Consider the following 22,058-nt stretch of genomic DNA (forward strand, 5'->3'; position numbering starts at 1 on the left):
GTCTGTTTCAAGCTCTTAATAGCTACAAATTCAAGATTACCCCAAAGCATTATCCCCACAAAAAGAGACATATCCCTGCTTGCTCATCTGGATGGTTTGTATAATCCTAGGTTCATTATAAATTATAATTAGGACTCTCACATCCTACAGTCATTGCTTCATTATAAAAGCCAGCCTCACTCCTTCCTTGCCTTTTCCTTCTAGCCCAAGCCCTTTTCTAATTATGCCCTGATGCCCGGGGGCTGAGACACGCTGCTAAAACAAATATATCAGTGTTTGTATCACAAAGAGTAAGACAGAAAGCAACAACAAGCAGTTTCTACACCATTACAAGTGTGCTTTATAGCTTCTTGGGACTGGATATTAGGCAATTTCAAAAAAGAAGCTTATGAGAACAGCTATGTACCAGGGAAATGTAGTCTGACTTGTGTACAATTTATCTAAATATGTAGTCATAATGTGAAGAGTATGAGAAGGTTCATTTGACCTATTATAAGATTAGGAGTTGTTAATAAGTTTCTTTCTGCCGATGGTCACCAAGAATGTGGATGCCACTGGCACTCAAAATAATCAAGGTGGCCCAAGCTTGGCATATGAACTTCATGAAGCAAGAATTCAACAGATGATCAGAAAAAACAAGAGAAAATATGGAAAACTACATTTTTCCCAAGAGAAAGACTAATCCTAACTTGGTACTTCATAGTTTTTACTCCTGCTGAAGGATAAGAGAAGAGATGGGTTGATTTCTAAGCAAATACTGACAGTAAAAGTTTTAGATTTTACCTTGGAGTGAAATCTGTATGAGATTTCTGAGTGGCCAAGCCAGGGTCATGTGAACTCTTTGGTCTTATTTCTACACTGAAAGTGGTAGGGCATTTCTAAGTCTGGTTTTGACTCAGTGATTTCAGTGAGCACAGGTAAGGATGAAGACACATTGTTGGACTTTTAGATTGAAAAGAATACACTTTTGCTAGAGAGTTCTCTATAAGCTACTAATGAGCTACATAATTCAACACATTTTACAGGGTTTCATGTTTGAGTTGGAAAAAATCTACTGTTCTCATGGGGGCAAGATTCCATCAGAAAGAGACCTGTGTAATTCAAAAGAGAAAAGCACCAAAGAAAAAATTTCCCCAGATATCTGGGATCTAAAATTGGCTTGGGATCTCCCTGAGATAAACAGATTGTCCTATTTGTTTGTTTGTGTTTAGTTTTGAATTTTAGAATTTGGAGATCATGACTCACCTATGTATAGTGATAAGACCTATGTTGAGAGAGAGAGAGAGAGAGAGAGAGAGAGAGAGAGAGAGAGAGAGAGAGAGAGAGAGAGAGAGAGAGAGAGAGAGAGAGAGAGAGAGGAGAGGAGGGAGGGAGACTATATTCCTCATAATGCTAGGTAAGCAACCACAAGAAAAGAAACAAATGAGAAGAATCATTATGTGACAGGAATTGGTGAGAGAGATATAGGATGGCCTAACATTGGAGAAAAGGTTATAATAAATAAGCCAAGGTTGTGGTTCAAAGGAGAGAAGTGGAGTCCTGCCCCTGGGCAATGGCATTGAAGAGAGAGTGAAAAGGAGGCACTTGAATTTCTACATAGGGAAAGGACTTGAATTGTGGCAGCATACTACAATGAAGTTGTTCAGGATGACTTTCTGAAGTTCTACCTTGGGCAACTGGGTGGATGGAACCACTCACTGACTTATGGGCCCTGCTGGAGTCATAGAGGAGAAAAGCTAATTCTTTGTGATTGTTAGTGCCTTAAATCGGAACCCACAGGATTGACACAGGCTCTGATCATAGGCTCTAAAGACAGTCCCCCCCTCCAAAGAATCTTTGGATGCCTTTTCAGAGAATTTTTAGAATCCATGCCCTCTTGCATCTGCTTGCAGACTCATCCATCTACTCAGCTTACTTTGGATTGGGGAGGCTGGCATTATGGATTTGTTAATTGCTGATACAATGTACTTTCTACATAGGCCATATGTGAAGAGCAGCACTGGCATTCAAGAAATGTTAAATAATAACGTAAATGAGAAAAATTTTTTCCAATTGCAATAATAAAGCGATCCAAGGAACATTGACGCAACTTGCAATCATCGAAGCTGTTTGATTGCCTTGTCCCTGTGGGACAGTGACCAAAGTGATGCTAATCTAAATGTCATCTAGAAAGAATACTAAAAATATTATGGTGAAAATTAAGTACTGCAACCTTAGGAGCTGATTTAGAGATGAGAAGATATAGCAATTTACATCTGTGGGTTTTATGATCGCCAAATGCAACCAGCTGAACATGCTCACATTGTTTTTCTCCCTCTTCCTTCCCCTTCCCTCTGTCTTTTGAGAGAAAAGAAAAGGTTTCAAGAGTTGGCCCAAACTAATGTTCCCTCAATTAATTTAACTGAAAGCTTTTTCTATATATAAAACTCACTTCAGATTTTAACTTGATGTTGCTTAGGTTAATCGATTTCCAATGAATTAAATCAGAATGTCAGAAGGTAGGGTCCAGCCATTAGCATCTCTTTCAAATGTGCCATCAGATTTGGCTAGGATCACTGTAAATCACTATAACCTGAAGATCAAGTATCTTAGAGGTTGGGTGGGAGGTTGGTATTAAAAATACAGATTGCTGATTCTCTCTAATCACAAATTATTTGTGGAGGGGACTTAGTTCTTGGCATTTTAATAAACACTCCATGGAAAGTGCCTATACTTTAGAGAGTGTGAGAACCACTGCCTAAATGGAATATTAGCAGTAGCACCCATTGCACTTCTAGGCATAGAATAAGTCTGTTGAAAAGAAAAGAAAAACAAACTCAAAAACAAGGAAAAGTAAAAAAAATCAAGGCCCTCACATGAATGTTGATTTAAAACAGTTTCTTGACCTGGCACGGGATTTTCTAGGCATTATTGACAATAGCATACGGTGGAAATCAACGTCTGCACACATTGTCCACAGCCCTTTGCCTGGGCGAGATCAGCCACAAGTGGAGAAACATTATTATAAAAGATGCCAGTGTAGGAGCTAGATTCATAATGACCAGTACTTCAATGACAAACATTGAGCATCTTCCTGATGGGCCAGAGTGTCCACTTTTGACTCAAAAGATGTTTGTTGTTGTTGTTTGTTTTGGTGTAGGTACCATGGCTTAAACTCAGGACGTTGAGCTGTCAATGGAAGGCTTGCTTGCTTGCTCTTCCATGTGCTTCCAATGTAGCATTGTGCTGATGGGCTCTCAAACTTTTCCGGCTCTAAACTGTAATCTTTGGATCCCAACTTCCCAAACAGCTCAGATCATGAGCCACCAGTGGCAAGGAGTCACCAGTATCTTATAGCTTATACTGGATTTAACTTACGTCAATTCTTTTTGAGGGAGATGTGGCACAGATTTTTCAGAGGAGGTAGGAGAAATAGTCATTGGCATCTGAATGGCAATCAATAATTTCCAGCCTGGCAGGGCATGGCTTGGTCTCTACTTTGGGGGATTATAAAATAATCATAGATTTTTAAAAACCTTTTTTTTTAAATTCTAATCTGAAGCTAGTTGTAAGATGACAGTTGGAATTAGGCTTTGTTGTTCAGTTAAATTCAGTTGAAGGGCAACTTGTTCAGGAGTCATAGATTTTCTTTCTTATGCTGTTCTGTCCCCTCTTCTCCTGTCCTTCCTTCCTTTCCTCTTCCCCCATCTCCTTCTCCTTCTTCTTTTCTTCTTTCTTCTCCCTCTCTTCTTCCTCTGGTTACTTCCACAAAGCTAAAATTCCTGGGTGGACTATGTTGATTTTGGATATCCTTTGGTCTCAAATGGACAATATAATAACTAATTCCAATGAGTACTGTAGCTTTGCGTTTGGAAACATTGAAATAAATACAAATGGCACCTCATACCATATACAAGTGCCAATCTTGGGTGGGTAGTAAGGTTGAGTGGTTAACAAGTCTAAGTTCTGAAGTTAGAATATCTATGTTTCAATCAGGCTCACATTGCTATTTGTTGTAGGGCTTCAAGAAAATGCCTGAATTTACTTGGGTCTTAAGCTATCAGAGGAAGGAAATAACAATACTTATCTCACAGGGACATAATGAAGATAAAATAGGTCAACAGCACCTCATATTGGGCTTAGTTCGACAAGTACTTATTACATAGTGGTGATTATCCTTATTTTCATTGAACCTTATTTATGAAGTGTGGTAATGGCTACTCTGTTTTTAAAAATTGTTTTATTGTAACTAAAGAAGAAATATTTAGAGGTTAAAGAGATATTATAGATATTATGATTCAGTCTTTTAAGAGATGAGAAAATTAAGGCCCAGAAATAAAATACTCCTAGGTTTAAAAAGAGCTGTTTCTAATACACAGTGCTGATGTGGATTAATAAGAGCTTTGGACTTACCCATTTATGCTATTTTAATTTCCAGATATTCATTTTATTACATGTAAAACATACAAAAATCATTACTCTGAGAATCTTACAGCAAATGAAAAAATGCTTGACAGCCATCTCTACTTAATATTGTCATTTCTTTTTCACTAAAACAATGTAATGCAAACATGGACCCTATCAAAGCATCAGTCAAAATCCCCTTGGCAAAGGAAATAGATCAGGCTTGAGCCACCCTGCTTTCAAGAGCGGTCATTTCTCGCTGTTTTAAAGCAGAGAGCATTCCTAAAGCAGCATACTGGACAGCAGCCATGGCAGCTTCTTTATTTAAGATCTGTCATTCAGTTACCTGACTTTCAGGTACCTTCAAATTTCCCTACCCATTTTGTTACCATTTGCAAAGTACTGTTTTCTTATATGTTGACTCCCAGAGTAAAGATGGAAACAGAAACTCCACCTATATATGTGACGAGAGAGAGGGTAACTACATGGGATTAGGGTTTTCATTACCCTTACTACTGGACTTGAGTATTCTGATGGACAGCTAGCCGTATTTTCTGGAAAGAAAAAAGTATGCACTTTTATTTGCTCTCTTAAATATGAACCATATATGTCTCGGGGTTTATATATATTCAGTGAATAAATTCATAATGAAGCAGAAAGCATACATGCTGATGTATTCTGGGTATCCAGGCAATGCTAGAATCAGATCCCAAACCATTAAAACTAGAACTTTAAAGTGTTGTTGTTAATTTGGTGGCAAAGGTAGAGAATGGAGGTGAAGGACAGAAGGACAACACTGGAAATGTGTAAATATGATCAAAAAGGGGAAAACAGAAGCTACCAGTTTGCCAGTGTATCAGTTAAGAAAGAAAATACTCGTGAAGGACAAGATATACAAAAATGTCACAACGTGAAAGCACCTTAAAGATGGCATCCATTTATAATATGTCTATAATAACAACCATTCAATTAATAGTAGGTTTTAATTTTGTATCTGAGGTGATTTCCTTTCATGGCATGACTGTTTAACTGAGGGGAGGTGGTGGCTGAAAATTATAGCACCATTATCCATGTGTAGACCTATTTGACACCAGCCCACATCATTTATTCTCTTAACAGACTTTAGAATTATGAGAGCTGCTTATTATGAATGATTTGGTAAGATACCAAGCCCTTAACTAGATGCCACTAAAAAAAGTAATATGACTTATAATTCTGTTTATGCATTGCTCAATTAGTCTTTTCGGTATGAACATGCTTTTAAAATATCACTGAACACCTGACTTAAATTTAGGCCCAATGCACCCTTTTTTTTTGTCCATTGCTAGGCTCTTCCGTTTAAAAAAATCACCTTTGAAACCCTTAAAGAAACAGAGACTTCAGAGTACATAAAAGCTTGCTGATGGAAAATGCAGATATGGCGACATGAATAAAGAGGTCAGAAAAGGTCAAAGGCATTGCAAAACACAAGTCAATATGCAGGAACCCTCTTACCTTTTGGGTTCTTGACTTGACTGGATTTTGGACTCTTTTCTTTTTTTGGATTCTCTTTTGGTATCTCTTTTAGCCTCTGGTTCCGGTGAGGAGGGAGTTTTTCTCCCTTGTGAGTTGGTATATGGTAGTAGCCCACTAAGGTATGCATGCATTTGTTGACTTTGGAGAGGGGTGTGGTTACATGGGACATGCAGAAGGTGGCCAACCCCAGGAGAATCAAGAGCACACATCCATGCACAAACAAAAGAAAGAAAAGGAAGGATGTATCAAAAAAGCAAAAGCAAATGCATTCAAACTGAAATAATAAGCAAAAAAAAAGATGTAAACTTGCATAAGGAAAATCAGAACTGAAAAGAAAATAAGAAATCCAAAACTGTTTCCATGACAAGATGTATAAACCTAACTGTGAATCAAGTGGCAGTCTTACAATATGAAATCCAGACAATGTGTATCATAATTCATGATGATGTTTACCAGGGAGTTTACAAAAACACTTCATTATTTTATAACACTTTCTTATTCAGTAACATATGTAGAATACAGTGTGACAACCCAGAGAATATAATGCAACCACTCTCTCTCTCTCTCCTCTTTAAAGAATTCAGTCCAACAGGCTGTAACAGATAGTCATCAAAGTGTACATATTTATAAAAAAAGAGAGGGAGAGAATTATGCATAAATACACCCCAGGTATCAGAGTTTTCATGAATATCTTTTATGCAAATAAAAGGTCCTGTGTGAGGCTAGGGAACCTTATAACAATGGATGATAAGATAACCTTGTTGCCTATGAAATATTCAAGCCTACAATGCTATTGTTATCCAGCTCTAAATGTTGAAGTTGCATTTCATAAAAATCTACCGGTGCCAGAGAGAGGAAAAACACAGAACAAATTCCACAGATAATTTCAGAGCTATATGCCTTGCAAATGTGTAGAGAACTGACACAGCTGATTCAAAAGAAAGGTACTCAGTTCTGGATTCTCTTCATGTGGATTTTCCCAAAGCAACAACTTATTCATCTGAGGCTGGCTTCCCAAAGCCACCTAGCTTCCCTCTGGCTGTGCCTTCCCTGGCTGTTAGTTGTGGTGCTTTGGGGATAATGTAGACTTATCTTTATACTAATGTCAGGCTACATACACTGGGATGGCAAACTGGCTGTGGCAGTGTGGAAATTTATTCCATGTCCCAGAGCCAAATGGCAATGTTCTTAAATTATTTGCTGCTTTGCATTATTCAGAACATGGATCATTTACTTCAGGAGCTGAGCAAGGTCTATAGTCTGACTTTAGTACAGTCAGGAGGCTTGACGTTCTGGTCTTGTCTAGAAAATCTTCAAAACGAGGGGGCTGCGAGGCTGTGATCACTGAAGCTGTTCCCACCTCTGTGGTTGCACTCTGTGAGTGTTGTCGGCATCTTTGCCTTCCAGCTTCACCTAGTTTGCTTCAGCTCTCAAAATGTACTTGGCTTCCTCATTCCGCAGGGCAGTTATACATGCTGTTCCTTTTGCCTGGAACCCTCAACTCCTACACACACTTTGGTTCTCAGCTCCTGCATTGCTTCCTCAAGGAGGTCCCTCCTGCCATCCTGCCAGTTCATCTGAGTCATGTTCCTTATTAAATTCTACCATGCAATCTATCACTTCTTCTCAAAGCACCCATGTCAATTTAACTCCACCCTTGTTTGATGTCTAGTTTTTCTCACCATGTATACTGAGTCTGACACTGAGCAAGCCATCATTAAGTACTCACATAATGAATAATCATACCAACAAAGGCAAATACTTATTACAACCTTGATGTGTTCTAGGTGTTTTCTTTTCTTTTAGTCATACTAGGGGTTTGAACTCATGCTTTGCACTTGCCAAGGAAGTGTTCTGTCACTTAAACCCATCCCATCCCCTTTTTCTTTAGTCTTTCTTTCTTTCTTTTTTTCTTTTTTTTTTGTGGGTCATGGGGCTTGAACTCAGCCTGGGTGCTGACCCTGAGCTCTTCAGCCCAAGGCTACCGCCCTACCCTTGAGCCAAGTCCCATTTCCTGTTTTCTAGAGGTTAATTGGAGATAAGAGTCTCAGATCCTTTTGTGCCTGGGCTATTTTTGAACCTTGATCTTCAGATCTCAGCATAGCTAGGATTATAGGAGTGAGCCACCATGCTCAGCTCTTTAGTTTTTCTTTTCAGATGAAGTCTCATGTTTTCGTCTGAAGCCAGCTTCAGATTATGCTCCTCCTACCTCTGCCTAGAATATAGCTGAGATTACATACGAGGACCACCATGCCTGGCTACTCAGGCAACTTGATGATGAGTTCTTAATAGCTGCTTGCATGCCCTTGGCAACTATCTGAGGATACTTTCATTCCCACTGTACAGAAGAGAAAACGATGGCAAAGAAAGTGCAATCACCAATAAGGGCCATTAGAAGTAAAATAGAGGAATCATAATTTGAACTCAGATTAGTTCATATTAAAAAAAAGACACTCGCCTTGCCAATTCTCTGTTTTGTGTGTGTGTGTGTGTGTGTGTGTGTGTGTGTGTGTGTGTGTGTGTGTGCGCGCTCACACGTGGGCGAAAGTACAAGTGCACATGTGTTAACTTAAAGGGGACAGAGACTGATCACAGGAGAAAGATAATCTGGGAAGAAATACCTGGAGATTTGTGCTTACCTGTTCCCATGGACGTGGGACGCGCAGAAGGCAAAGCTGTAGTGAAGGAGGGTGGGGTCAATCATGGCGCCATTTTCTGCCCGTTCCAGCAAGTCTCTGAGGTAGCAGAGATGTCGGTGACAGCCTCGGACTCCATTTCGGGCGCAATACTCATCTAATACAAACACCTGGCCAGGACTGAACCAGCCCTGTATGGGGAACAAAGGATAGACTTTCTTTTAAATACAGGTGGTTTTTTTTTTTTTTTTCTAGAGAGCTGCTAGGGTTGGGAGTGATTTGAGAAAACACTGGGAAACAACCTATGCTAATGTTGATTGGTTGCATGGTATGTACGATCTGTTTTAATTCTTACAGTGGGGGAGATATTCTGTTATCTGGGGTACAGGGTACTGGAACTGAGTTCAGGGCCGGCCTGGCATTTTGTAGTTCAGTGGTAGAGTTGTATCAGTAGAGAGAAGGATTCCAGAAATATCCACCCAGGGCTCCACTACTGAGCTCTGTACCTTAAGGAATTGTCTTGAGGCTGCAGCAAAGTCTTAGTTACTGATATACTGGAGAAACATCAGAACAGAAGGACATAGAATTGATATAGTACTTCCTGCTTGATGATGAATTTTCAGAAGTAGAACCAGCTAGAGAAAAAAACCACGATGGGCTCCTTTTTTCTTTGGGGGAAAATAAATGGAAATAGGGGCCAGGAAACTCACAAAGTATTATGCACAACAGAATCAGGACTCAAATCCAGCTCTGCCTATTCTAAGCCTTCTCATTCTAGTACAGAAAAGAATATGAACTGGTCTACATACATACTGGGACCTCATAAATATTTCTACTCCAGAAGATGTTTTTTTTCTGCAATTTTAAACTGAAAGCAATAACATAACCTTAAAAAATAGTACAATTGAACTAAGCATTCCAGCGGCAAATCAGATTTGAGTCTATGAAACCGAGAAATGGAGAGGAGCTTTCTCTACTGTGGTTTAGTGGTCTATTTTTTTCCCCCTGCTGGTAATTATTTGTTTTCTTCTTATTTATTTGCTTGCTATGAGACTAGCCCAAACTCTGCTATAAAAGAGAATCCAGATGGAATCTCTGATTAGGAGTAGATTCAGTGCCATGATAGGATACAAATTGCTACTTCTGTCATGTGCCTGGAAAAACAGGAGCTAGGAAAGGCCGTTTGATTTGCCACTCGGGGTCGCCCTTGGGCAGAGCTTGAAATCAAATCACATTTTCCCCTTGGTTTCTGTGATGTTCTGAAGTAATAAAAAAAAAAAATCAGTTTAGCTGATACATTGCAAGATGAAAATTTAGGGCTGTCTTAAACAGAAACTTAATTTTGAGGGTCTCTTCTGAGTCTTAAAAAAAATTTTTTTTTTGACATGGATCATCTTGGAAAATGGGGGCAAAAAGAAAAAGTAACTAGAGTCCAGAGAGGGCCACAAACATGCAGCCAGAGAGGTTCTTGCAATGCTTTAATCATGTATTAGAGATCTTGGAAATCTTCGATTGACGAGCAAGCTCTGCCACGCATCCAAGGAAAGACGGCATTTTTCCTATTTCAAATGATAAGTTACTTCGGAGGGCGGGAGAGTAGTCGAGGCAGTGGGCTGCCCCTATAGGCAACTTCTTTGCCACTCCATCTGCTACCCCAAATGCTAAATCTTAGAAACAACACTGCTGTGAAAGATTAAAATATATTTTCTACGACTCAGATGACACCAAGTCTTTTGTAGATGCCAAAATAGCTGCTTTGAAAAGAGTTGAAGAAATATCAATTAGGAACTGAGTCGAAGACACAGAAAAATTTATGTATCCCTGCTGGTCGGTCTCCAAAACCAACTAAAAAAAAGATTGTAATAATGAGAAAATGGAATATATAGAGGCTTGAGATAAGGTCTTTTTAATTTCTGTTATTTTCTGAAATTTTGGAATGACAGTTAATAGACATAGGTATACAAATAAAGAATAAAGCTATTTTACTCTATTTATAATTATTTTTGCTTTTTGGAGCATATCTTTTAGCCTAGTATGAAATAAGCTTCAATGCTTCATTCTGGTTTAATTTTTAGAGGGCATTATTAATTCTCTCCCATGGTAAATTTCAAAATAGGAAAAAATTATTTTTTTAAAGAAAAATAACATGAAGAGCCTTGGAAATACACCTCAAAATTCCTCAAGAGAACAGAAATTATGCATGGTAGGGAATGATTTAAGCTCAAATGCATATTCTCACAATTTTCATAAATCAATTTATAATTATATGAATACATATTTGAGAAAATTTGCCTTGCAATGCAAGGTAAGCTTTTTTTTTAATTAAAAGAATTTAAATCAATGTGTTATATCTCTTTCCAATTTGGCAGAGTCTTCTAGTAAGGAATTCTAAACCCAAGATAATCAATGTATCATTTCTGCCACAAATTAATAAATTATTCGGCAGAACCTTGTTTCTATTTTAATATTATTTTACTACTATCACTCGTATACGTTAGCTTCTGGTTATCAAAAATAAATAGCTTTAAAATAAAAATCACTTAGAATACACTTAGTATTTAGACATGTAATTTAGAAAAGAAAAAGGTATTCATTATATATCTATTAATATCAGCAATATGTTAATTATGTTGATTTCCATATTTGGGGTTGGGGATGAAATTTTTTCTTTATAACGTTATTTTAACATTTTCCTCATTTTCCCATCTATAAAGGGGATTAATAATATTTGCCTTTAAGAAATGAAGTAATAATTTATGCCTTGCTGCAGGAAATACATGGAGTCTTTTTGGCTTTTACATTTGATAGCTTAAAGCTAAAAATGTATCTTCAAACTCCAATAAAAACGTAATAGCGGTCCCTTGCATTTAACTACTTTAAATTTAGGTTTAAAATAGAATTTTAGGAAACTTCAATTCTCCTGTCGGATAGCTAGATTTTCAAATGTCTAATGTATCATAAAAAGAAAATTCCTTCCAAGGGTAAAAAAGGGCCCTGAATATTATGAAGAAAAAAATAAGACACACAAACAAACAAGCCAAAATCAATCAGGGTTATAGAAAGTAATTTATTTTACAATCATTTCTGTCTTTAAAAGAGACTTAAAAAATATATTTCTTTATGAGATGGGGATACCAGGTCTATGAATCGGAGTGAGGAAACTCTTAAGTTTTACAAGTTCTTCATGAGCAAATACCAACTGGGGTAGCAGTTGAAAGAACAAACTAAGAGGGGAAAGCTGGGGAATCGAACGTGTCACTTTTTCCAACTGCAGTAAAACTAGCTCAGTTTAGGAAATCAACAACACACAATTGCTTAAGGGTTTTCTCATTGTTTTTTTGTTGTTTTGGTTTCTTTGTTGTTGTTGTTTAAAGAACGAGATTGTTAAAGGGAAAACTGAACTTCTGACATATAGGTAGAGAAATGTTTGGGTATAAAAAGAGTTCATGTTTAAATTGCTGTAGACCAAAGAATATACTTGCCAGGCAAGAATAGGAATCGTTAAGTCTGTGATCCAAAGTCAGGCGTTGTACCATCTCAAAGAGGGAAGCGTGGTCAAAGTTACAGGGGTTGGACGAGATAAATTCATCCATGCCATGTTTTTGAGCTCTATCTGCGTCTGTTCATTTATACATGTAGAGAGAGACACAATTTAGAGGAACACATCACATTTTCTTTGACATTTTAAAGTACACAGGAATCCACTAGGCATTATGAATGTTAACTGTTTCCCTCTTGCCCCACCCCAACATCCCCAAGATATTCTTTTTACCTCCCATTGTCAACTTGCATCATGAGTTTATTGCATTTAGGCAAAAATATATTGGCATCAACATGTTTATCAAATGATCACAGTTCCAGTGCATTCATGTTGTTCTTGGGGAAAAACCAAAACAAAAAACAACTAAGCACAAGACTGTAACTTTGCCTGCATTTCACCAAATACTGAAAGCAGATCGGATCTTTGCTTATTTGCCTAGTTAGCTTTGTAGGTTGTTTTTTTTTTTTAATAGATTCTGCCATTCCAGTGGTTATGTCTAGTGCAATTTCTCTACAATTATTGGGATTGTCTGGGGAAAAAAAGGGTTATGCTGATTTTCAGCAAAAGTGACAATATTTGTGTCCATCCCCCTTTCCAAATCCCCATTGCCAATTTGGTTTCAAAAAAGATTTTGAGTCCCCACCCTCAAAAATTAAAAATTAAAAAGAAAAGATTTCCACTGAAACCTGGAGATTAAGTTAAATGGGAATTGAGTGTGACAGCTGAGGATATTGCTTTTGAATGTGCTTAAAAGCTCATGAGACGAACAGAAATTTACTCTGCGAGGGCTTTAATCTGCCATTTATTGTGAATGAATAATCACCATGTAGTCACACTTTTTCTTGTTGAGAACTGCAGACAAAAACCTCGCAAGGGCTAACTAATTAATCTCAACCAGGATAACTAAAATACACTACTCTTGACTGACAAAATAACTCAGAGAGAGAGAGAGAGAGAGAGAGAGAGAGAGAGAGAGAGAGAGAGAGAGAGAGAGAGAGAGAGAGAGAGAGAGAGAGAGAGAGAGAGAGAGAGAGAGAGAGAGAGAGAGAGATTGATTTAACTACCAAGAAACATCTTTTTCTTTTTTAAGGTAGGAATAAAAAGTTTTTTGCATCAAAGGAATCAGCTCGGTCCACCTCATCTTTAAACTTAATTTCCTGTTCTGCAGACTGTGAAGAAAAAATCAAATCGAACAAGATTCTGCTCATTTCCTTGCATGTAACATTTCACTGTGATAGAGGGACCTGCCAGAAAGCAGCAGTGTTATCAGGGCAACGGGGAAAATTGATTTCTGACTTGGGAGGGTGTCTGAATAATATTTTCATATGTGGCCTCCATCCCAGGAAGAATTTTTTCCCCTTTCCCTGTTTAGGATATAGTTGTAGGCTTGGGTTATGTAGCAAATTGACTTTAACATGTTGATTTCTTCTCTTATTGACTTTGCAAGAGCACACAAACTTAAACGCATGGCGTGTCCGATTTAAATCTTCCTATCTATTGTAAGGTTAAAAAAAACCTTTTTGGTTGTCATTTTACAGAGAAGCAGTAAGTGGTCAGTGTTTGAACAAGATATGTTGTTTATGCCCAAGACACACAGAAGCAACAGTTTCCAGAAGGCAAGTTGAAGAATGCATATTTTAACAGCCAAATCGTTCCATTAAAAATGATAACACACAAGCTTTTGGAAGAGATCTCACATGTACAGAAATGATATTAGAGAATCTGTGAGAAATCTCCTGGCTGTGCTAGCTGCTTTGGATTTGTCCTTAGGAAGGGCTTTTAAATGGAGATTAAGTGGTTGGCCTATCAGGACCTGACTCAGAATACCAGCAAAGTGGAAACTAGGTGAAAACTGGCTGCTCTGGGTTGGAGTATGCTACCTGGGACCCGAGGTAAGGATCTTAAGCTTGTTCCCACATATCTCTCTGGCATATGAACAACCTGTACCACATAGGGGGCCTTTCTCCTTTCCCCACAGAATCTGTTCTCACCTCTTCATCCTATCTGTGCCAGGTCAAGTTAGTGAAATGTTAAGTGCAGGTGTACATGAATTGCTCAGCCTGTTATATCCTCATAGAAAAGCTTCATTTACCCCCCTGCCTCTCAATTTGAACAGATAGATCAGGCAGTTTGGCTAGCAGTAGCTTCTTGCTTTCCGATTTCTCAGAAGAGGTTGAGAGCTGACAAATTGTGCCGAGGTCTTACTTCTGTGATTTGGCATGGTTGCTTTATTAGCTCCTTGATTATGACCATACACTGGGTCATTTAGCTCAAAGCTAAGGGGGCTCCTGAGTAGCTGTTAAAAATAGAGCACAGGTTTCAAGTGCTGTTCTCTTTGGTCTATTTGTTTGAACCTCTTGAATACTTGGCTAATGACTTGTTTTGCCTTACTGCCTACATGGGAAATAGATCTAAAAGGAAATTTGGATCCTGTAAGGAAACCTGGGGACAGATCATTCCTCATCCCCAACTCATCCCTAGGGCTCTGTAAACACAGCTTCATGTGCTAATTCTTGGCTAAGAGTAAGACTTTCTACTGACAGTTTAAAGGAGGCTTACAGAAATACATGTACCATCAACCTGCTTTCCTTTCCCAATCATAACTATCAAAACAAAATATCATTTCCCCCTTCTCTTTTCCTTTCCCCCCCCTCCTTTTTCTGTTCTGCACGGAAAAATAAAGCTGGGACAGAACTCAGGAGATCTGAGTTTTAGCTTGCGTTTATTTGTAGATAATTGTCAAGTATTCCCTGAAGGGTTTAATCTCTCTGAGCCTCAGTTTCCTTGTGTGATGGCTGAACTGGCATTTTGGTTCCCTTTCTGTCCCCAGAGACTTATTCAGTGATCTTGAAGAGCCTTGTACGCTCTGATGCGCAGCATGGAACTTAATGCAGTGAAATCTCAGCAAGTAAAACGAGCATCTCTTGGGTTTTGGCTTGCATAAAAATGATCATTTATTCAGAATTAGGTTCATTATGGCAATAGTTACAGTAACTCAAAAAAGGACTTAAAAGGGTGGCTGGCTCCCATGACATTTAAAGGAATCTCTGAGTGTATTATATTCTGAAAAAGAGGGAAGTGCAAACTGGGAATGTTATTTCACAGTGTCAATGAAAAGAGTATGTTTTTAAAGCAGTGATTTTGGTACTTTTTGTTTTCTGCTATATCCTCATAATTAGCACAGCAGAGACTTGATAGATAGGTGTTAAAATAGTGCACTCATTTGACCAAAGTAAATATACTCTGTCTCTCCTAATAAATGTTATCCATTTCTTGGTTTAGTGGAATGTTTTAGTACTAAATTCATTGGATGAGTCTATTTGATAAAGGTTAAGATAGTGGGGTAGTTAAGTCAGACATCTTATGTGGGTTTGAGGTTAGGTCTTCCATTCAAAAGTCTGTGGTGGGAGGCAGGGTTTTAATGTTTCTGAACCTCCTTGTCTTAGTGAATTGAAAACAGACTTCCAGACTACTGTTAGGATCAACTGAGACATATCGGGAAGTCACCTGACATATAGTAAGCACTCAGTAAACATTTGGTGAGAGTAAATAAGCAATGCCCATTAGTTAGATGCTGTTAGACCAGCCAAGATCTCTCTGCACATAGAGCTAATATTCCTTGCTTCTTAAACCAGAGCACCTTGGAGAAGCTGGGAGATCTTTCCCAGTCTCTCAGCCTTATAGCTCTCTTCTACCCCTGAGTAACCAAGGCCCAAGTCCTATTTCTGTAGGTTCTTTTTTTTTTTCTAGATTAAGTTCCAACTTCTCTGTGTATCTTCCATGCATACAAATGAATCCCCTGGCAGGTAGGGTGTTCAGTGGGGTTATGTGTAACCTGCTATTTCCTTTGCCAGCTCCCAGAAGAGCCAAGGCTTAAGAGGTGGTTATTAACTGAATGACTCCACACCAGGAAACTTCCCATTGGCTTTATTAAGGAGTCACACACATGGGGATTCAGATGGCATCTTGCAAATCCAAAAGTGGGAACATGTGCTCTTGGGCGGGGGGAACCTCTTTGAAAAGGAAACAGAATTCTAGGTGCAGGTGTCTTTGGATACCATTCAGATTGTCTGCCTGTGTCTCCATACATGTCTAGGACCATATGCATTACATATGTTGTCTATTTTAAAATAAAACACTGCAGTGGTCCAGCTGTTCCAAATCTGTTTCAAAGAACTTGTGGGCGCTTCCCAAGCAACACCATATAGTCATTCTTGCACAGTTCCAGAATGTTCTCCTACAGTGCTAAGCATGAAAAACAAATGCTCTTTGTAACTTCATTTTCCCCTGTACAAACAATAGGATCTGATGGGGATGGGGGGGGGGTAGGGAAAGCCAGTATTGACATTAGCTGGGAGAAAACAGCCCAAAGCAAAATATGAGAGAGTTGATTCCTGCATACAGGACATAGGATCTGTTCCTTTGCCAATATTTGGCATGTGTCAAAAGAAGGAAAACGATTTTGAACACTGGGCTGAGCAAAATTAAATTCTAAGGGAAGTGGCTGTTTAAAAACCCAACGATGTTTGGATTCTCACTTGCTTTGCATGAGTACTTCATAGTGCTCTTTACCACAAACATCTACCAAAAAAAAAAGAAGAAGAAGAAGAAGAAGAAAGAAAGAAAGAAAAGAAATCAAAGTTTGACTACATTTTGAGAACCAATTTCAACCTTGACCTTTTCCAGAACTGGCTTTAGGAAATACTGACAAGTCCAGCTTTGTCACCAAGAGTTTCTAATAGACTGAAAGTGAGTGGTGTGACTGTATAGGTTCTGTTGCCAGGGCATAATGCAACACACTTTTTCAAACAATGCTCCCTATTTATTTGCGGGAGTTGTGTGTATGACAGGTTCCAAGTCTTTTGTGGCACATGACAGGAAATTGGCTTCAGAATACACACTGAGGAGTAAAGCGCATACTGGTACCTAATGAATGAGAACCTTTAACACTTCCAGTGCTCTTTACCACACAGAAGCAAGCTGAGAATGGGAGTGGAGGGGCTTGAGGAGAAGCAGTTAGCTTTCAGGAGGAAATTTATCAAACTTTTTCCAGAGTTTATCTATAATTTTGGCTTGGCACTTAAGGAATGTGTGGGAAAAGACTGGTTCTTACAATAATACCATTCTGAAGGTCTTATATCTACTTTATTTAAATTCAAGTGGATTGCCCCTAATAGAATACCCTATCCTTTATGCTTTCATTGAACTGATTATGATCTCTGAGTTCCTTTCATGTTTGATATTCTTTTCTCTTTTTTCCTCTCCCACAACTGGGAAAATGTGAGATTATTCATGATCTCTTATCTTAATAGTTACTACAGTTATATGTGACTGCTTCAGAAAACAGGTTCACAATAATATCTACCAAATAAATGTACTTCGCTTGGATGAGTAAGGAGGCTTTGAAATTGGTATTTTAGTGAGATATTCCTATTGTTTGAACAGATAAGGAATTGAAAGCCAAAGACCAAGTCTTCATTTTTTTTTTGCTTTATAATATTACAGTTTGAACATTTTCATGGGCTAGGAAACATGAAATTCTGCTGTTGAAAATCATGACTATGTTGTTTGAAAGAGGCTATTACCTCTTATATGTGCCTTCTGTGATAAGCTGAGGGGTAGCTGTTTTATTATTGCAATTTAGAGCTGAGTTAGGGCTGTTGCTATTCCTGATGGATGCTCAAGGCAAGAGAATAAGTACTGGAACTCTAAAGTCATCTGTGAATCCGAAGTGCAAATTAAAAGGTGACTTTGTATCTTATATGGAAAATGTGTGCTTGTCATATCTGCTTGACAGTGTAAGAGTGAATGTCTGGTTTGGACAATAACGAACAATGACAGTAGTCAGCCTCATCAGAAGACATGAAATAAAGAAATGACAATGATTGATGGCAGCTGGCTGTTTACAGATTTTCCTACCAGTTTTTTTTTCTTGGCATTGTCAAGTAACCAGGGGATGTTGTGTCATGCCTGAGCTCTGCACAGCAAGCAAAAGACTGGCCCTCCCATGCCTGCTTCCTGGAGGCACAGAGTGGACCACTTAACTGAGAAACATTTCACTCCCATATGGCACCTCCATTAAACCAACCTAACGTGGCTTAGTGAGGATAGCTTTGTTGGAAGCTAAGGGACCATGCTGTATTTTACAGAAATTTTTGAATTTAAAACTACTTTGGCAATAGACTCAAAGGGATAAATATGTGATGTGTATTTCAAGACGGATTTCTCTAATTCTTTGTAAGACAGACAGTTGCTTTTGGTAAAAATCATAACTTTTTTTCAATGATCTTAAATAAATGATTTATAATTTTCTTTGTTATAATGACCATATTTACAATGAATTAATTTGGTGTTCCCTACAACATGAGTAAAGATTTTTAAAAAAATATTTGACTAATAAAATATCTTACTAGAAATGACTGTATGACACAAATATACCCAACTAATCAGCAAATAATATAGTAAATGTATCTGATGTAGTTAACAGTGAATCTTTACTTCGCATGTTCTATTTAGATTATAATATGGTGTTTGGAAAATTTTGGACCTGATTATAGAAATCTAGCCTTTAAGAAAAGTCACGTTATTTTAGTGCAGTTTGGGGCCATGCAAATAAAGTTGATATTGAATTAATTCTTTGATATTGCATTCCTGAACATAGCAACTGCAAGTTGACAATACAAGAAGATAGAGCAAAAAAATCTCATGAGTTAAAAGTATAGAAAAGAATTAAGGCAAACAACGATTTGAAAATCTACTAGGATAGCAATGTGCTGTGCAAATTAGCTCAGAATAGAGTTCATTCAGTCATCTGCTCATCCATCCTTTCATTCTTGAGAAAAAAAATAGTATAGCCAAATCCTACATTCCCACTAAGTTCACAGTCTATGGTAAGCTTTGAAAAATGCTTCATCAGACATTCAAAGGAAAGAAAAATTAAGTATCTGCTTGGAGTGGTGAAAAAAATCTGTCTGCTAGCCAGGGGTACATTTATGCAAAGTAAAAAGAAAAAAAAGGAAAGGGAAGAAAAGCAAATTAAAAGAAAGAAGAATTATTATTAAATGATTAGGAAGAATGATATGACCTACTTCTAAATTAGCATTCAGAGTACTCAAATACATATTTGCCTGCTCTCTTGACTTGATTTTTCTATCCTAGTATCAAGACTTCTCCGGCACATTTTTGGTGGATAGCTTTCATTTCCTCAATGAATAAAGTACATTTCTAATTTCTTATATTAATAAAAAGAAAAGAGAAATATGTAACTCAAGTTTTGAAAGTAGTTCTTTCTGCTCATATGTTTATTTTAAAAATGCAAATACAAATGATGTGAAAAAAGTTATTGTTGTCATTGTTCTTGGGAAATAACAGAATGACATTTGAGAGCAGAGGTCAAAATCCTCCTTGGTATCATGAGATTGTGGATACACATTATTTAAGAATAAGGTCCTTGAACTCAATCATGTCATGTCCTTGATTTGCTCTTTTGGTATAATAGGCCTATGTATTTCAACTCTCCTTTCCAAATTAATCCTCTATAAGGGTCTTATTAGACAGCACACCGTTAAGCCAGATTGAATGAGTTCTTGAGTTCTTCGAACAGTGCATTTACTTTATTAATTGTGTTTTGCTTTTTCTTTAAGTCTCTCTCTCAGTTAACATTTTTGAATTTCCCACTATACTTTTTCTGTGTGTCAGTGTATTCGTGGTTGACACATCATTGGTGCCTTGACCATTCTAATCTTTGGAATGTGGAAGCCAAAACAAGAACAAGAACAACAACAACACATTATATCATAGTGCAAAATGATCTGTTTTCAGGCATTAAAGCAGTCAGGTAGCTGTGAATTCCAGGAAACAACTGGCACTGTTTGCCATTCGTTGTGATGTTCATTAATACTCTTGGAATGAAAAAAAAGTTAGGAGATATTCAAAGTTGGCTTTACTCAGAGGATCATTTGATGCCAATATGAAAGCCAAGGAGAGGAGGCAATTATGCATACATCACATGCATCCTAGTTTCAGTATGGAAGCTTACATTTCAAACCTAAGGTCAAGAAAATTAACATGAAAAAAAAGTTGTACTACAAAATCTAGACATGAGGAAGATTTCAGAGGAGGGCGGGGAAGGGAAGCACATTGCAGGTGTCAGATAATCTAGTCTGATTATCTGAGCTGTGCTAGCTATAGGGGAGCACTTACCCTTCAGTCCAGCTAGAAGTTAGCAGGGTAAGAAGGAACAAACCAGAATAACATAAAGACTAGCAACAAGGCTCAGGAAAGCAGACAGGAGTTCTAACCTAGCAGCTAAAGTTCTTGGGTTCGAGCAAAGATTGAACAAGAAAACTTAAAACAAAACAAAACAAAAACAACTACAACAGAAAAAAAAATCAACCTCCCCCAAACTAGTAATAATAATAAAAATCCCCCTAATGGCTGACAACTATTCAAGTGGAAGTAAATATGCAACAGTGCTCAGAAACTTCCAGCTTTTGGGGAACCCATGGCGTGTATAATCAGTTATTGATAGAGAAAACACATTAAAATGATTCTTTGCAAATAATATATCAGATCATCAGCCAAATGTCAAAGATTAAAATACCCTCTTTTCCTCATCCCATTCCGCACGAGAATTGAGGTACTGAGTTTTATGGTCCCACTAACACTCAACAGATAGGGATACATTGTTTTCTAAGTGAGAAGCCACTTGGCACATCAAATTGTGGCAATTCTCCACTATATAGGAACCACAAAAAAAACTACATAATTACCAATATTTGTTTTTTTTAATGTGTAACTAGGTAGTAACTTCAATTTGTTTAAATTTTGGCTAAAAAGGAAAAAAAATTAAATCAACACATACAAAAGAAACCACAAAAGAACAGAAAAGTTTTTAAGGTTGATGGATCCCTCCCCAAATCTTTGTAGAGTTATACACAAATTAATGAATAGCAGGATCTATTTTTTTCTTTACTTTTTGTAATTCTATATGAACAGTTCACTCCACTCTTTCTTAATACATATCTTTTCAGTTTGAAATTGAGCTTTGAAAATTGAAAAAAAATATACGAGCTGCACCAAGAAAATCTGTTAAAAACTGAATTTAGAAAGATCCCAATCCACTCACAATTATTTCCATTTCCCACACTATAAAATGTTCCATTCTCAAATTTTCCTGGAACAGACAGGGACATGACAAGACTGGAGTGTTTATTCTTCTCTCTCCCCAAAACATTTCTATGTGGCTTCCCTTTGCTGTGTAAATACGAGCCAAACAATTACCAACATAAATCACTGAAGAGTTCTTAAAAATTAATCTCTAGCACCTATGGCAAGTACTTTGAATAAATATCCAAATGCAGGACTTAATGAGATATGGGCAGAGTTAAGTATTTAACAGTGACCCTTACCTTTCAGAAGTCAAGAAAACCTTTTTAAAATGCAATACTTGATTCTTTTTTTTTAAAGAACTTTTCTTTGTTGTTGACTAATGACTCAGTCACTGACTTATTTTTGTGATATAAGTAAAGACAAACCAACCAAATATAAGTAAGGGACTATTTGGAATGATATTATGATTTTTTAAGTTTTTCTTGAGTGCTAGTACCACTTTACCCAGAATAAAGAATCTCCCCCCCCCCCACACACACCCAGGGGCACAGGACATTCAGTGCTAAAATTAGGTAAGTCTTAGGCTAATCAGAACAAACTTCCTGTATAGAAAACTGTCAACAATGATGACTCCATTTTAACAAATTAAATCTGATAAGAAGAAATGGTGAGGAGCCACCATTCTGTAGCAGGTCCACTCAAAACCATGATACGCCCTCACCCCACCCACCTGTGTGTGTGTGTGTGTGTGTGTGTGTGTGTGTGTGTATGTGTGTGATATACCATTTCCCTCTGATACCATGGAATATAAACCTCCTGGTCTGTGTTGATCTGACTCTTGCATGTGCTCCTGTACAGAAGGTAAGGGGAGT

The 22,058-nt window shown here is 37.7% G+C and overlaps 1 protein-coding gene across 11 annotated transcripts in view; it reads right to left on the reverse strand.

The window, feature by feature from the left end:
- Cadps (calcium dependent secretion activator) overlaps positions 1-22,058 on the reverse strand; it is a 406,170-nt gene that overhangs the window by 123,683 nt on the left and 260,429 nt on the right. For all 11 annotated transcript variants that reach the window (XM_090323391.1, XM_090323382.1, XM_090323373.1 and 8 more), the window contains exons 12-13: positions 12,017-12,153; positions 8,538-8,725 (exon numbers count right to left, since the gene is read on the reverse strand). In XM_090323391.1, coding sequence (XP_090179517.1) covers positions 8,538-8,725; positions 12,017-12,153 — 325 coding nt within the window. The remainder of the gene's footprint in view (positions 1-8,537; positions 8,726-12,016; positions 12,154-22,058) is intronic.

Source organism: Megascapheus bottae, chromosome 2 (assembly GCF_031878675.1).
Source record: "Megascapheus bottae isolate mThoBot1 chromosome 2, mThoBot2.hap1, whole genome shotgun sequence".
NCBI classification, from domain to species: Eukaryota; Metazoa; Chordata; class Mammalia; order Rodentia; family Geomyidae; genus Megascapheus; species Megascapheus bottae.